This window comes from Ranitomeya imitator, chromosome 4 (assembly GCF_032444005.1).
Source record: "Ranitomeya imitator isolate aRanImi1 chromosome 4, aRanImi1.pri, whole genome shotgun sequence".
Taxonomy (NCBI): domain Eukaryota; kingdom Metazoa; phylum Chordata; class Amphibia; order Anura; family Dendrobatidae; genus Ranitomeya; species Ranitomeya imitator.
Window position 1 is genome coordinate 467,132,992 of NC_091285.1, and position 17,893 is coordinate 467,150,884.

The 17,893-nt window shown below is 44.0% G+C and overlaps 1 protein-coding gene across 4 annotated transcripts in view; it reads right to left on the reverse strand.

The window, feature by feature from the left end:
- ENTREP2 (endosomal transmembrane epsin interactor 2) overlaps positions 1 to 17,893 on the reverse strand; it is a 1,647,307-nt gene that overhangs the window by 484,797 nt on the left and 1,144,617 nt on the right. For all 4 annotated transcript variants that reach the window (XM_069765839.1, XM_069765840.1, XM_069765842.1 and 1 more), the window contains one exon: positions 12,326 to 12,457. In XM_069765839.1, the coding sequence (XP_069621940.1) occupies positions 12,326 to 12,457 (132 nt within the window). The remainder of the gene's footprint in view (positions 1 to 12,325; positions 12,458 to 17,893) is intronic.

Here is a 17,893-nt window from a genome sequence, read left to right on the forward strand (position 1 = left end):
AGTTCCCAGAGATGTGTTGTGAATTCGGTGGCAGAGCTCCCTCCTGTGGTCACAAGTGGTACTTCGCCTGATTCTCTCTATGAGCTTCCGTTGGTGGAGGAGAGTGGTACTGCGGCTTCTGAGTTTCCTTCCTCAGGTGATGTGGGGAAGTCGTTAGGTGCTGCTCTATTTAACTCCACCTAGTGCTTTGATCCTGGCCTCCAGTCAATGTTCTAGTACAGATCTTGCTTCCTCCTGGATCGTTCCTGTGGCCTGCTGCTCTGCATAGCTAAGTTCCACTTTTGTTATTTTGTTTGCTGTTTTTTTCTGTCCAGCTTGCTTATTTGGTTTTTCTTGCTTGCTGGAAGCTCTGGGACGCAGAGGGTGTACCTCCGTGCCGTTAGTCGGTACGGAGGGTCTTTTTGCCCCCTTTGCGTGGTTGTTTGTAGGGTTTTGTGTTGACCGCAAAGTTACCTTTCCTATCCTCGCTCTGTTCAGAAAGTCGGGCCTCACTTTGCTAAATCTGTTTCATCTCTACGTTTGTCTTTTCATCTTAACTCACAGTCATTATATGTGGGGGCTGCCTTTTCCTTTGGGGTATTTCTCTGAGGCAAGGTAGGCTTATCTTCTATCTTAAGGCTAGCTAGTTTCTCAGGCTGTGCCGAGTTGCATAGGGAGCGTTAGGCGCAATCCACGGCTGCCTCTAGTGTGGTTGGAGAGGATTAGGGATTGCGGTCAGCAGAGTTCCCACGTCTCAGAGCTCATTCTATGTTTTTGGGTTATTGTCAGGTCACTGTATGTGCTCTGACTTCTATGTCCATTGTGGTACTGAATTACCTTATCATAACAGTACTGGAGGCCCAAAGTACTAATGATTCTCAATAGAGGGAAAAAAGAAGTTCTGAGACCATTTTATTTTCTCTGCACTGTGTTTTGCCTTTTTTTCCCCCTAGACATTTGGGTGGTTCAGGACACAGGTGTAGCGATGGACATTAAAGGTCTGTCTTCATGTGTGGATCAGCTCACGGCAAGAGTACAAAATATTCAAGACTTTGTGGTTCAGAATTCTATGTTAGAACCAAGAATTCCTATTCCTGATTTGTTTTTTGGAGATAGAACTAAATTTCTGAGTTTCAAAAATAATTGTAAACTATTTCTGGCTTTGAAACCTCGCTCCTCTGGTGACCCAGTTCAACAAGTTAGGATCATTATTTCTTTTTTACGTGGCGACCCTCAGGACTGGGCATTTTCTCTTGCTCCAGGAGATCCTGCATTAAGTAATATTGATGCGTTTTTCCTGGTGCTCGGATTGCTGTACGATGAACCTAATTCAGTGGATCAGGCAGAGAAAAATTTGCTGGCTCTGTGTCAGGGTCAGGATGAGATAGAGGTATATTGTCAGAAATTTAGAAAGTGGTCCGTACTCACTCAATGGAATGAAGGTGCGCTCGCAGCTACTTTCAGAAAGGGTATCTCTGAAGCCCTTAAGGATGTCATGGTGGGATTTCCTATGCCTGCTGCTCTGCATGAGTCTATGTCTTTGGCTATTCAGATCGGTCGACGCTTGCGTGAGCGTAAATTTGTGCACCATTTGGCGGTATTATCTGAGCATAAACCTGAGCCTATGCAGTGCGATAGGACTTTGACCAGAGTTGAACGGCAAGAACACAGACGTCAGAATGGGCTGTGTTTCTACTGTGGTGGTTCCACTCATGCTATCTCTGATTGTCCTAAGCGCACTAAGCGGTTCGCTAGGTCTGCCACCATTGGTATGGTACAGTCAAAATTTCTTTTGTCCGTTACCTTGATCTGCTCTTTGTCATCTTATTCTGTCATGGCATTTGTGGATTCAGGCGCTGCCCTGAATTTGATGGACTTGGAGTATGCTAGGCGTTGTGAGTTTTTCTTGGAGCCCTTGCAGTGTCCTATTCCATTGAGAGGAATTGATGCTACGCCTTTGGCCAAGAATAAGCCTCAGTACTGGACCCAGCTGACCATGTGCATGGCTCCTGCACATCAGGAGGTTATTCGCTTTCTGGTGTTGCATAATCTGCATGATTTGGTCGTGTTGGGGTTGCCATGGCTACAAGTCCATAATCCAGTGTTAGATTGGAAATCCATGTCTGTGTCCAGCTGGGGTTGTCAGGGGGTACATGGTGATGTCCCATTTCTGTCTATTTCGTCATCCACCCCTTCTGAGGTTCCAGAGTTCTTGTCTGATTACCGGGATGTATTTGATGAGCCCAAGTCCGATACCCTACCTCCGCATAGGGATTGTGATTGTGCTATCGATTTGATTCCTGGTAGTAAATTCCCAAAAGGTCGACTGTTTAATTTATCTGTGCCCGAGCACGCCGCTATGCGGAGTTACGTGAAGGAGTCCTTGCAGAAGGGGCATATTCGCCCGTCATCGTCGCCATTAGGAGCGGGGTTCTTTTTTGTGGCCAAGAAGGATGGTTCGCTGAGACCTTGTATAGATTACCGCCTTCCAAATAAGATAACGGTTAAATTTCAGTACCCCTTGCCGCTGTTATCTGATTTGTTTGCTCGGATTAAGGGGGCTAGTTGGTTCACCAAGATAGATCTTCGTGGTGCGTATAATCTTGTGCGTATTAAGCGGGGCGATGAATGGAAAACTGCATTTAATACGCCCGAGGGCCATTTTGAGTACCTAGTGATGCCATTCGGACTAGCCAATGCTCCATCAGTGTTTCAGTCCTTTATGCATGACATCTTCCGAGAGTACCTGGATAAATTCCTGATTGTATACTTGGATGATATTTTGATCTTCTCGGATGATTGGGAGTCACATGTGAAGCAGGTCAGAACGGTGCTTCAGGTCCGGCGTGCTAATTCTTTGTTTGTGAAGGGATCAAAGTGTCTCTTTGGTGTTCAGAAGGTTTCATTTTTGGGGTTCATCTTTTCCCCTTCTACTATCGAGATGGACCCTGTTAAGGTCCAAGCCATCCATGATTGGACTCAGCCGACATCTCTGAAAAGTCTGCAAAAGTTCCTGGGCTTTGCTAATTTTTATCGTTGCTTCATCTGCAATTTTTCTAGTATTGCTAAACCATTGACTGATTTGACCAAGAAGGGTGCTGATGTGGTCAATTGGTCTTCTGCTGCTGTGGAAGCTTTTCAAGAGTTGAAGCGTCGTTTTTCTTCTGCCCCTGTGTTGTGTCAACCAGATGTTTCGCTTCCATTCCAGGTCGAGGTTGATGCTTCTGAGATTGGAGCAGGGGCTGTTTTGTCGCAGAGAAGTTCAGATTGCTCGGTGATGAAACCATGCGCCTTCTTTACCAGGAAATTTTCGCCTGCTGAGCGAAATTATGATGTTGGCAATCGAGAGTTGCTGGCCATGAAGTGGGCATTCGAGGAGTGGCGTCATTGGCTTGAAGGAGCTAAGCATCGCGTGGTGGTCTTGACTGATCATAAGAACTTGACTTATCTCGAGTCTGCCAAGCGGCTGAATCCTATACAGGCTCGTTGGTCGCTGTTTTTTGCCCGTTTTGACTTTGTGGTTTCGTACCTTCCGGGCTCTAAAAATGTGAAGGCGGATGCCCTGTCTAGGAGTTTTGTGCCCGACTCTCCGGGTTTATCTGAGCCGGCGTGTATTCTCAAAGAGGGAGTAATTGTGTCTGCCATCTCCCCTGATTTGCGGCGGGTGCTGCAAAAATTTCAGGCTAATAAACCTGATCGTTGCCCAGCAGAGAAACTGTTTGTCCCTGATAGATGGACGAATAAAGTTATCTCTGAGGTTCATTGTTCGGTTTTGGCTGGTCATCCTGGAATCTTTGGTACCAGAGAGTTAGTGGCTAGATCCTTTTGGTGGCCATCTCTGTCGCAGGATGTACGTTCTTTTGTGCAGTCCTGTGGGATTTGTGCTCAGGCTAAGCCCTGCTGTTCTCGTGCCAGTGGGTTGCTTTTGCCCTTGCCGGTCCCGAAGAGGCCTTGGACACATATCTCTATGGATTTTATTTCAGATCTTCCCGTCTCTCAAAAAATGTCAGTCATTTGGGTGGTTTGTGATCGCTTCTCTAAGATGGTCCATTTGGTTCCCTTGTCTAAATTACCTTCCTCCTCTGATTTGGTGCCATTGTTCTTCCAGCATGTGGTTCGTTTACATGGCATTCCAGAGAATATCATTTCTGACAGAGGTTCCCAGTTTGTTTCGAGGTTTTGGCGTGCCTTTTGTGCAAGGATGGGCATTGACTTGTCTTTTTCCTCGGCTTTCCATCCTCAGACTAATGGCCAGACCGAACGAACCAATCAGACCTTGGAAACATATCTGAGATGCTTTGTTTCTGCTGATCAGGATGACTGGGTGTCCTTTTTGCCTTTGGCTGAGTTCGCTCTTAATAATCGGGCCAGCTCGGCTACCTTGGTCTCTCCATTTTTCTGCAATTCTGGGTTCCATCCTCGTTTCTCTTCAGGACAGGTTGAGTCTTCGGACTGTCCTGGTGTGGATACTGTGGTGGACAGGTTGCAGCAGATTTGGACTCATGTAGTGGACAATTTGACCTTGTCCCAGGAGAAGGCTCAACGTTTCGCTAATCGCAGACGCTGTGTGGGTCCCCGACTTTGTGTTGGGGATTTGGTTTGGTTGTCTTCTCGTCATATTCCTATGAAGGTTTCCTCTCCTAAGTTTAAACCTCGTTTCATTGGTCCGTATAGGATTTCTGAGGTTCTTAATCCTGTGTCTTTTCGTTTGACCCTTCCAGATTCTTTTTCCATCCATAACGTATTCCATAGGTCATTGTTGCGGAGATACGTGGCACCTATGGTTCCATCTGTTGATCCTCCTGCCCCGGTTTTGGTGGAGGGGGAGTTGGAGTATATTGTGGAGAAGATTTTGGATTCTCGTGTTTCAAGACGGAAACTCCAGTATCTGGTTAAGTGGAAGGGCTATGCTCAGGAAGATAATTCCTGGGTCTTTGCCTCTGTTGTCCATGCTCCCGATCTTGTTCGTGCCTTTCATATGGCTCATCCTGGTCGTCCTGGGGGCTCTGGTGAGGGTTCGGTGACCCCTTCTCAAGGGGGGGGTACTGTTGTGAATTCTGTGGCAGAGCTCCCTCCTGTGGTCACAAGTGGTACTTCGCCTGATTCTCTCTATGAGCTTCCGTTGGTGGAGGAGAGTGGTACTGCGGCTTCTGAGTTTCCTTCCTCAGGTATGTGGGGAAGTCGTTAGGTGCTGCTCTATTTAACTCCACCTAGTGCTTTGATCCTGGCCTCCAGTCAATGTTCTAGTATAGGACTTGCTTCCTCCTGGATCGTTCCTGTGGCCTGCTGCTCTGCATAGCTAAGTTCCGCTTTTGTTATTTTGTTTGCTGTTTTTTTCTGTCCAGCTTGCTTATTTGGTTTTTCTTTGCTTGCTGGAAGCTCTGGGACGCAGAGGGTGTACCTCCGTGCCGTTAGTCGGTACGGAGGGTCTTTTTGCCCCCTTTGCGTGGTTGTTTGTAGGGTTTTGTGTTGACCGCAAAGTTACCTTTCCTATCCTCGCTCTGTTCAGAAAGTCGGGCCTCACTTTGCTAAATCTATTTCATCTCTACGTTTGTCTTTTCATCTTAACTCACAGTCATTATATGTGGGGGCTGCCTTTTCCTTTGGGGTATTTCTCTGAGGCAAGGTAGGCTTAATTTCTATCTTCAGGCTAGCTAGTTTCTCAGGCTGTGCCGAGTTGCATAGGGAGCGTTAGGCGCAATCCACGGCTGCCTCTAGTGTGGTTGGAGAGGATTAGGGATTGCGGTCAGCAGAGTTCCCACGTCTCAGAGCTTGTTCTATGTTTTTGGGTTATTGTCAGGTCACTGTATGTGCTCTGACTTCTATGTCCATTGTGGTACTGAATTACCTTATCATAACAGAGATGCTTAGCACTTAGCCCTTTTGCCTTCACTCTGCGGTCCAGCTCACCCCAAGCCATCTCGATTGGGTTCAGGTCTGGCCAGGTCATATGGCGTAGCTCCCCATCACTCTCCTTATTGGTCAAATAGCCCTTACACAGCCTGGAGGTGTGTTTGGGGTCATTGTCATGTTAAAAAATAAATGATGGTCCAACTAAACGCAAACAGGATGGAATAGCATGCCGCTGCAAGATGCTGTGGTAGCCATTGTGGTTCAGTATGCCTTCAATTTTAAATAAATCCCCAACAGCAAAGCACCCCCACACCATCACACCTTCTCCTCTATGCTTCACGGTTGGAACCAGGCATGTATAGTCCATCCGTTTACCTTTTCTGTGTCGCACAAAGACACGGTGGTTGGAACCAAAAATCTCAAATTTGGACTCATCAGACCAAAGCAAGGATTTCCACTTTTTTCCAAACAAATCTCTTCTGCTCATGTCACTATGACCATATTTGGGGTATGTACTTTCTTATAGAGGTTGGGTATTGCCCCATACTTATGTCGGGCATATCAGTACTGCAAGAGTCTGGATCAGTTATGTAGCGCTAGATTATTACCATGCTTGGGGCATATTTGTACATAATTACTGTGCCAGGGATGCAGCAGTTTCCTTACTAGGGTTTTTGTCTTTCTCTTTTTGTTAAAACTTTGCTATCTGTATGTAATTTTTGATATTTGTAATAAAGCGTACTAATTTTTATACTCTATGTATGGAACTCCGTTTTTCTTAAGTGTTATAAATTTCTTCTGCTTGTTGCCTGTCCTTAGCAGTGGTTTCCTAGCAGCTATTTTACCATGAAGGCCTGCTGCACAAAGTCTCCTCTTAACAGTTGTTGTAGAGATGTGTCTGCTGCTAGAACTCTGTGTGGCATCGACCTGACCTCTAATCTGAGCTGCTGTTAACCTGCGATGTCTCAGGCTGGTGACTCGGATAAATTTATCATCAGAAGCAGAGGTGACTCTTGGTCTTCCTTTCCTGGGGCGGTCCTCATGTGAGCCAGTTTCTTTGTAGCGCTTCATGGTTTTTGCAACAGCACTTGGGGACACTTTCAAAGTTTTCCCAATTTTTCAGACTGACTGACCTTCATTTCTTAAAATAATGATGGCCACTCGTTTTTCTTAACTTAGCTGTTTTTTTCTTGCCATAATCCAAATTCTAACAGTCTATTCAGTAGGACTATCAGCTGTGTATCCACCAGACTTCTGCTCAACACAACTGATGGTCCCAACACCATTTATAAGGCAAGAAATCCCACTTATTAAACCTGAGAGGGCACACCTGTGAAGTGAAAACTATTTCCGGTAACTACCTCTTGAAGCTCATCAAGAGAATGCCAAGAGTCATCAAAGCAAAAGATGGCTACTTTGAAGAACCTAGAATATAAGACATATTTTCAGTTGTTTCACTCTTTTTTGTTAAGTATATAATTCCACATGTGTTCATTCATAGTTTTGATGCCTTCAGTGTGAATTTACAATTTTCATAGTCATGAAAATACAGAAAAATCTTTAAATGAGAAGGTGTGCCCAAACTTTTGGTCTGTACTGTATGTTCAGTAAATGCACTCAATACTTGGTCAGGGCTCCTTTTACATCAATTACTGCATCAATGCGGTGTGGCATAGAGGCGATCAGCCTGTGGCACTGCTGGGGTGTTATGGAAACTCAGGTTACTTTGAAAGCAGCCTTCAGCTCATCTGCATTGTTGAGCCTGCTGCCTCTCATATTCCTCTTGTCCTGCTGGAGAATGAAATTTCCATCTCCAAAAAGCTTGTTGGCAGAGGGAAGCATGAAGTGCTCTAAAATTTCCTGGCACACAGCTGCGCTGACTTTGGTCTTGATAAAACACAGTTGACCTACATCAGCAGATGACATGGCTCCCCAAACCATGACTGATTGTGGAAACTTCGCACTAGACCTCAAGCAACTTGGATTGGGTGCCTCTCCACTCTTCCTCCAGACTCTGGGATCTAGATTTCCAAATGAAATGCAAAATTTACTTTCATCTGAAAACAACAAATTGGACCACTGAGTAACAGTAAATAAAGAAGATTTTTTATTGGATCCTTTGCTGGATTTCTTTATTTCTTAACTGTTCAATATTTTACGTGTTTAACATTTTACAGATCTCTAAAAACCTCATTTTAGCTTGCCTAAACCTCATAGCGTTGATTATTTATTTTATATTCCTAAATATTCAGCAGATTGTTTGGGGTTTGGGTCCTGAGTCCCCTAATTTATCTCTTATAACTCTATCCTGAAAAACTCACTTCGTGAGGCAAAGGTGCTGAGCAGTGTACAGGCTCAAAAGAAAATCTTTAGGCCATCATTGAGAATGGTGCGTTATACACCAGCCTTCATGATGGACACACTGGAGTAAAATATGCCTACTTCATTAAGGGGCCTCCATCAGAAATGGTATTCCAGTCATTTCTAGCAGAAGCTAAAACACAAATTTTGATGAATTTATTGGTTGGTTTTGCCATCCTTCTCAAGCTTCACCCACTTTGGGGATGCACAAAACAGGTGTGAAAATGCCAAAAGTCTTAAAATTTGAAGTTTTTTTTACATCAGAATTCTGTCAAAAATCACCTTAACAAATTGAGCCCTATAGGCTTGTCACTTCTTTGTCTACGTGCTAAAACACTGTTTCTATTCAATTTGCCAATCACTATTTTACGAAAAACTGCATTGACAATCACACTAGTACACCCACCCGCGATGATGAGGATTTTGTTATTTCAGTGGAAAGTTAAATATTTCAATTCAGAAATTATTATACAACTGACTATGCATTTTTCCATGTATTAGTCCCAGTTGTTGAGTAGGATATATTATCTGTCACCTTAAAGATAAGATTAGCTAGCATTACACATCCATAAATAATACAAATATGATACAGCTGTTAACCAGCAGTCCACAAAGTTTGTTGGATCCTATAAACAGCTCCAAGAGTTATATGCAGTAAGTCCATATTGATGTCAGTGACGTGATTTACACTCTGTATCTCTGGTAAGACAAAGTAGATGGCAAAATTGGCAACTACATGGAAGCTTTGAATTATTGACTTACATTTAGTTTGTTTGCTGTTATTTCCTTTATAACAGATTATCATATTGGTTGTAATAGAATATTGTCTCAGGGCAGTAAAAAAAACTAGAACACACATTAGAACTTTATTTCTGCTCATATTTGTAGAACAGGTATAAGGAAAATGAGAAGAATAAAATTTGAGAAAAGCAGAATCATAATTTCACTCTTTTATGAGCATGGTCATCTTTTTTGAGACTGGAATTAAGACTGGAATTGTAACGTTAGACTTAATCAAGTGGCGCAAAGGAGTAAGATGCACTTATACTTCTTACAAATACCGTGTGCACTGCCATAGACTGGAGACATTCCTGGCAAAATTGAAGGCACTAAAGTGGCATAAATTTGAATGAATTAGATGGGCTTAGCCTATTCCCATCCTACTCACATCATGCCCGTTTTAGCAAAGTTGGAGGGAGATGGCATGAAAGTGCCAAAAGTGGTAATATTTTGGTGAAATTTCTGGTAGGCAAAAATCTTGTAACTTTTTATGGTGTTTTACATTTACCATCTGGGCTCATAATGTTTCTAATGTATAAAAATGTTAGCGTTTGCAAAAACTCAAAGTTCCCCTTACCGCCATCCAAAAAAATGATAATGCATGCACAGCAACAAAAAAAGGTTGCACGGAGGAAACAATGAGGCAGTTTTCACTTGTTCAAAGGCCCTGTTACCTCAATATACAAATATTGTGATAAGAGTGTAGACTTCAGGACAAGTGCACTGACAGACATTAATATGTCACAGTTTCATAAGCTTAGCAGAATGAAACTGACCAGAACTGTTACTCGAGGAGGAGTAACGCCAACCAAGAAGTAAGAAAACTGCTCAAGAGACAATGTAAGAATATCCCTTTATTCCAATATATAAAAGAGACAACCCTTACAGCATACAACAACTGTATTTGATTTACATATCATTTAAGAAGCCAGAACAATGTTTAACCATTTTTAAGACTATTATTGTATTGAAAATTTTATTGTGCTGTCCCAAGAAGCATCTTTTTAGTGTTTTTTTATAAGACATTTAATGTATATTAAACTAATTTGTCACATGAAAAATGATTAGTTTTTTTTTCTTTACACTATTCTTTAAGCATTTTACAGTGTTTTCTCCCTTTCTTTCATTCAGTCCCAGCAGGAACTCACAGGATGATGTTAAGCACTAATCAGCAGCTGAAGTATAGCATGTCCTGCCAATCAGCAGACAATTCCTTTTGTATTAAACTCAAAAAATCTCTCAGTATTAGCCGTAGCCTTCCACTCTTAGTAATAATCTGCAATAGTCAGTGAGCATTTCTGTGATGAAAATAGGGAATTTTTTGTTTAGGTTGTCCGAGAATCAGGGGTCGCGGTTTGGTTCGGGGCCTCCTATCTTCATGTGATGATGTCCTCTTCTTGTCTTCATGCTGTGGCTCTGGCGCAGGCGTACTTTGTCTGCCCTGTTGAGGGCAGAGCAAAGTACTACAGTGCGCAGGCATCGGGAAAGGTCAGAGAGGCCCAGCGCCTGCACACTGCAGTACTTTGCTCTGCCCTCAACAGGGCAGACAAAGTACGCCTTCGCCGGAGCCACAGCGTGAATACAAGAGGAGGATGTCATCGTAAGATGGGAGGCCCCGGACTGAACAGCAACGCCCATCGGACTGGGCCACTTCAGGACCGCCCCTGGGTGAGTATAATCTAACCTCTTTTTCTCATCTTTCAGGATACATCGGGGTCTTATCTACAGCATTACAGAATGCTGTGGATAAGCCTCTGATGCTGATGGGCTTAGCTCATCTTCGATTTTGGGGGTGACAGGTTCCCTTTAAGGGGCCAATACATTAAGGGTGGCATTGCGCACAACTCGTTGGAGTATAATGAACCTAATTCACTAAGCAGAGCACACTGCTTAAAGGGAACCTGAAAGATGATACATGCTGCATGATCCATGGGCAGCATGTATCAGGCGTTGACTGCACAATTTCAGTCATATAAGAAACACTATGGATTTTCAGAGAATAACAGTTTACTAGCTCACGAGGACAAGTCGTGCATGAGACTAGTCAGATGCGTCCTTGTCGACTGTATCCCGCCACTGCTCGAGAGTGACAAGTTTCTCCTTGCTTGCACGTGTAGGGATAGACCTGTCACTCCAAAGTTGCAGGTGGGGAGAAGCCAGCCTGTGGCCAGCCTGTCTGACTAGACTCCTATGCAGCTCGATCCCCAGCAGTTTATAAATTGTGTTTTTCACTGAAATGCTGAAGCATTTCAGAGTTAAACAGCAAGCTTGGGGGCTAATGTGAGGTCCATTATATACTGTAGTTTGGAGGCTAATGTGGGGGCCATTATGCAGCATAGATGCTAATAAAGGGGTCATTATACAGTTTTGCGCTAATGAGGGAGGCCATTATACAGTGTGTGGGCCATAATACAGTGTGAGTTCTACTGTTGAGGCAATTATAAATTGTGAGGGCTTCTGTGGGGTTATTTATATGGTGTTTTGGGGGAGTAGTGTAGGCTATGTATGGAGGAGCTGTGGGTATATTATACTGTATATAGCAGAGCTGTGGGTCCACCATACTGTATATAATGATGCTGTGGGGACATCAGACTCTGTATAAGGGAGCTGTGGGCCCAACATCCTGTGAATAGAGGAGCTGTACATTGTGGGACTCAGTGCACATTATTAAATGTTAAGTGGGGACTTAAGCAGCATTGTTATAGTAGCAGTCAGACTGGGCAAAATGTGGACACTGTTTTCTAGGGAATTTGCTCAGGGTATTAATATTTTCTAGGGGAAATTTTACAATCTAGAGGAGGAGTCATTATTACTTTGTAAGGGGCACAGTGGTTGGCATTATTATGTGTGGCAAACAGTAGCAATGTTATTGTGCCAAACAGCAGGTGCAGTTATAGGGGCACAAATGGCAGCAAGTGGCTTAGTATTGGGGTATCAGTAGGATGAGGTGTTTGTGCAGGTTGGGAATTGATGGGGACGATGCTGGAAGTATGAGAAGATAGATGTGTCTTTGTTGCAATCTCTGCAGGTGAGTCCTGGCTGGAACAAACTGTCATGTTGCCTCGGCCAAATTTAAAAAAAAGTGAAAAATAAATGTCTCCATCAGAAAGAACATGAGCTGTAAGTCATTATCTATAACTCTACTGTGATCACTTGTATGTTTTAAAAGACTGATATCTACAACTATATGGTCTCTGTATGGCGGTAATAACACTGTGCCACCATAGTTGTAATCAGGGTTACCGGTTAAGGGCCCACTGACATGTTCGTCCCCTCAGCTGAACCCCTAGCTACGCCTTTGCAGCTGGGGTATGGTATGGACATGTCAAGGTCCGGACTAAGATTTTCTTACCTTAAGTGTCAATCGCACTGCACTGCACTCCTGCAAAGGATTGAGTTTCAGTGTTTCTCCAGGGTTGCTACAACCAGATGTTTGATGTTGCATTTCACAACAAACACAGACTCCATCGCTGTTAATATTTATCTAAGAGAAAACAAAATAGAGATTTTATAAACTATTCTTAATGCAAGTCAAATTACATATCATTGAACAGTCCAAATGAATCAAGAATGTTACAGACAATCATGTTATTAGAATATTATATTAATGAAATAGAGATATTTAATTTTTTAATTTCACCAGCATCATGGTTTCCACTCATAGCAGAACCATGACTCCTACTGTATGATGGATCTATTGTTGAACAGATTTCATTGTTTACTGATTGCAATAGTGAGTTGAGGGGCTGTTTCAATGTCAGCACCAGGCCCCGTCCCCTCCATCAAACTTACAACAGTCTCTGTATCCTGGATACAAATACAGTTGAAAGCAATTATGGAGCAGAGAGCCTTCATCTACATGTTCCATCATTTTCCCTGTGTGTCTGAGCTCTGATGCTTCAGTGCTGTGGGATTGATGACATTGCTACATTTCACCAGCTGTGCAGAGCTTCATAACACATACTGCAGAGACTACAGCAGCAGGAGAGCAAGGGGAGGTGAGAAGTTCTATCTTTCTTTTTAATCTTAACAATGAGTATAGGCCAAATATTTTTTTCGAAGGGTGGGGGGATGGGCAATCAAGCAGCTTGTGTGGCTTAAATGTGTTACGATATACTGCAGTGTCTCAAGACTTGTCTCCCATTGACCACATCTGGGATGTGATTTGTCACCAATTGCAAAAGGAGCAACCACCAGTGTATCCTTATGATTTGTGTGCATGTATTTCTGCACGTGGCATAATGTAAATTGAAAAATCTATTATATTGCACGTGGCATACATACTTAATAAATCAAAATAAGTGATTATCAAGCATTAGAATGCTCAAGTGCTCGGTACTCTAATCGACCAGGTCAGACACTCAGATGGCCTCGATTCAAGTTAATGACTATAATGGAAGTCAATGGGAAACTCAAGCATTTTTCTTGAAGCCCTTAGGCCTCTTTCACGTTTGCGTCGTTTGGCCTCCATTGCAATGCGTCGTTCTGTGCAAAAAACGCATCCTGCATAGTTGCCCGCAGGATGCGTTTTTTGCCCATAGATTTGTATTGCCGACGGATTGTGACGTATGGCCAAATTTTGGAGTGAGTGGAAGATAATGACATTCTAAAAATTTGGAGAGAGTGACACAAAATGTCACTTTAAAAATTTGGAGTGACTATAATGACTTTGTAAAAATTTGCAGAGAATGACACATAATGACCTTCTAAGTCTTTGGAGACAGTGATGCATAATGACCCTCTAAAAATTTGGAGAGAGTGAAGCATAATGACCTTCTAAAAATTTGGAGACAGATGCATAGTGGCCCGTTAAAAAAGTGGAGAGTGACCATAATGACCCTCTAAAAATTTGCAGAGAATGAGGCATAATGACCATCTAAAAATTCAGAGAGTTACTTATAATGACACTACATTTGAATTGGCTTTATTCTTCACAGCTGTCAGAGAGAATGAGCTTGATGACCCTATTAAGATTTTGAGTGAGGACTGCCTGAGGACCCAACATTTGAATTGCCTTTTTGTTTTGCTGCTGTCATCAGGTGGGTTGAAAAGTCTGGGCTAATCCAGGCCATGTACATTTTGAGTGAGTGTCACATGATGACCTTACGTTTAAAGTTTTTGAGTGAGGGATGCCTGATCACCCTGTTGATATGGTGGAGGAGGAGAACAAGAAATGGAAGAAATCATGAACCATATACCATTTTTTTGAGTGGGAAGGGGTGCATGAGAATAGACCAGAAAAAAAGCAATTGGCGTTACGTTCCACTGCTGTCATCCAGTGGGGTTGAGAAGTCTGGGCCAATCCAGGCACTGCTTATTTTGATAAGAGCCAGCCTGTCAGCATTTTCAGTTGATAGTTGATCAGTTATTATGCCCCTGGCGGGACTAAAAATTCACTTTGACAAAATGCTAGTGGAAGGGCAGACCAGTACCTCCAAGGCATAGAGGGACAGTTCACGCCACGTGTCCAGCTTGGATACTCAATAGTTAAATGGCACAGGGGAATCACAGAGGATGCTGGTATGGTCGGCTAGGTGCTCCTTCACCATCTTCAAAAACTTTTCCCTCCTTGTCAGACTACCCTGTGCATCAGGGCATGGGCACTGGGAGGGTCTAATGTAACTGTCCCAGACCTTTGATATTGTTCCCTTGCCTCTCTTGGACCTGATTTGTTTCTCCCTTGTCTCCTCCTTGGTTGCTGCCTACATTGTCAGATGAGAATTTTTTAATTAATTTTTAAACTAGGGCCTTCTGGTATTGCACCATTTTACTAACCTTCTCTGCTGTAGGAAGGTGAAATGGAAAGTTTTCCTTGTAGCGCGGGTCAAGAAGGGTGAACAACCAGTTATTAGTGTTGTTCAAAATGCGTATAATGCAAAGGGCACATAAAAGGTAGCGCCACATAAAGTCAGGCATGTGTGCCAGACTCCCAACAGGCAAGACTTCCCTGACCCCACCAGGAGAACATCTCTCTTTCTTCTCTTCCAGCCATCCATGCTGAATAGGCAGGATAAAGTTGGTGTGGGTAGTACCCTCTTTAATGCAGGCAACCATCTCCTCTTCCTCCTTCTCCTCAGCCTCCTCCTCCTCATTATCGCCCAATTTGCGCTGAGAACATGAGATGAGGCTGGGCTTAGAAGTATCACCATGTGTACTTTCTTCCTCCATATCCACCTGGTCCACATGCAAAGCTTCCTATTAAATTGTGAGCAATGAATGTTTGAATAGACACAGAAGCAGAATGGTTAGGCCGGAATCACATTATCGTAGAATGCGGCCGAATGCTATGCGAGATAACATCGCATAGCACTCAGCCCTGTATTAATCTATGGATCAGCTCATATCAGCCTTTATTTTCTCAGCCGTATTCGGCTTTCATATAAAATCGCAGCATGCTGCAGTTGTCATCGAGACTCGGGCCGAGACTCGCCAATGCAAGCCTATGTGTTTTGACCTGGTGGTTAGGAGCACCCGACCTGATAGTTAAACTCATACAGGACGAGCTCTGGGATGTGGGAGCTCTGCTGACCGCAAGCCCTAATCCTATCGAACACACTAAAAATAGCCGTGGAGCGCCCCCGACACTCCCTAGGCGCCTCGTCACAGCCTCAGAGCTAGCTAGCCCCAGAGATAGAAAATAAAGCCTACCTTGCCTCAGAGAAACTCTCCAAAGGAATAGGCAGCCCCCCATATATAACAACTGTGAGTAAAGATGAAAGTCACAAACGCAGAAATGAAATAGGTTTCAGCAAAGGGAGGCTAGACTTACTAAATAGACAGAGGACAGGAAAGGAATCCTTGCGGTCAGCACAAAAACCTACAAAAGACCACGCAGAGTGTGCAAAAGGGTCCTCCGCACTGACTCACGGTGCGGGGTGCCACTCTGCATCCCAGAGCTTCCAGCTAGCAAGACAAAATCAGGATAACCAGCTGGACAAAGAAACAATGAGCAAAAATAACAATAAGGAACTTAGCTTCTGCAGGAGAAGACAGGTCACCAGGCAGATCCAGGAGCGAACTGAACCAATGCTAAAACATTGACAGCTGGCATGGAGTAACGATCTGAGTGGAGTTAAATAGAGAAGCCAACCAAAGGATAAACCACGTCACCTGTGTAAGGAACCTCAGAAGCAGCAGCTTCACTCATAGCCACCAGAGGGAGCCCTGTTATGAATAGGTAATTCAGAACCACAATGGACCTTGAAGTTCAGAGCACACAAGTGACCTGACAAAAACCACAAAACATAGGACGAGCTCTGAGACGTGGAAACTCTGCTGACCGCAATCCCTAAACCTATCAAGCCACACTAGAGGTAGCCGTGGATTGCGCCTAACGCTCCCTATGCAACTCGGCACAGCCTGAGAAACTAACTAGTCCTGAAGATAGAAAAATAAGCCTACCTTGACTCAGAGAAATTCCCCAAAGGAAAAGGCAGCCCCCCACATATAATGACTGTGAGTAAAGATGAAAATACAAACACAGAGATGAAATAGATTTAGCAAAGTGAGGCCCGACTTACTGAATAGACCGAGGATAGGAAAGATAGCTTTGCGGTCAACACAAAAACCTACAAACAACCACGCAGAGGGGCAAAAAGACCCTCCGCACCGACTAACGGTACGGAGGTGCTCCCTCTACGTCTCAGAGCTTCCAGCAAGCAAGCAAAAACAAAAAAGCAAGCTGGACAGAAAATATAGCAACAAAAGTAACACAAGCAGAACTTAGCTTATGCTGAGCAGACAGGCCACAGGAACGATCCAGGAGGAAGCAAGACCAATACTAGAACATTGACTGGAGGCTAGGATCAAAGCACTAGGTGGAGTTAAATAGAGCAGCACCTAACGACTTAACCTCATCACCTGAGGAAGGAAATTCAGAAGCCGCAGTACCACTCATGACCACAGGAGGGAGCTTGATCACAGAATTCACAACAGTACCCCCCCCTTGAGGAGGGGTCACCGAACCCTCACCAGAGCCCCCAGGCCGACCAGGATGAGCCATATGAAAGGCACGAACAAGATCGGCAGCATGGACATCAGAGGCAAAGACCCAGGAATTATCTTCCTGACCATAACCCTTCCACTTAACCAGATACTGGAGTTTCCGTCTCGAAACACGAGAATCCAAAATCTTCTCCACTATATACTCCAACTCCCCCTCCACCAAAACCGGGGCAGGAGGATCAACAGATGGAACCACAGGCGCCACGTATCTCCGCAACAATGACCTATGGAATACGTTATGGATGGAAAAAGAATCTGGAAGGGTCAAACGAAAAGACACAGGATTAAGAACCTCAGAAATCCTATACGGACCAATGAAACGAGGCTTAAACTTAGGAGAGGAAACCTTCATAGGAATATAACGAGATGACAACCAAACCAAATCCCCAACACAAAGTCAGGGACCCACACAGCGTCTGCGATTAACGAAACGTTGAGCCTTCTCCTGGGACAAGGTCAAATTGTCCACTACATGAGTCCAAATCCGCTGCAACCTGTCCACCACAGTATCCACACCAGGACAGTCCGAAGACTCAACCTGCCCTGAAGAGAAACGAGGATGGAACCCAGAATTGCAGAAAAACGGTGAAACCAAGGTAGCCGAGCTGGCCCGATTATTAAGAGCGAACTCAGCCAACGGCAAAAAGGACACCCAATCATCCTGATCAGCAGAAACAAAACATCTCAGATATGTTTCCAAGGTCTGATTGGTTCGTTCAGTCTGGCCATTTGTCTGAGGATGGAAAGCCGAGGAAAAAGACAAATCAATGCCCATCCTAGCACAAAAGGCTCGCCAAAACCTCGAAACAAACTGGGAACCTCTGTCAGAAACGATGTTCTCTGGAATACCATGTAAACGAACCACATGCTGGAAGAACAATGGCACCAAATCAGAGGAGGAAGGTAATTTAGACAA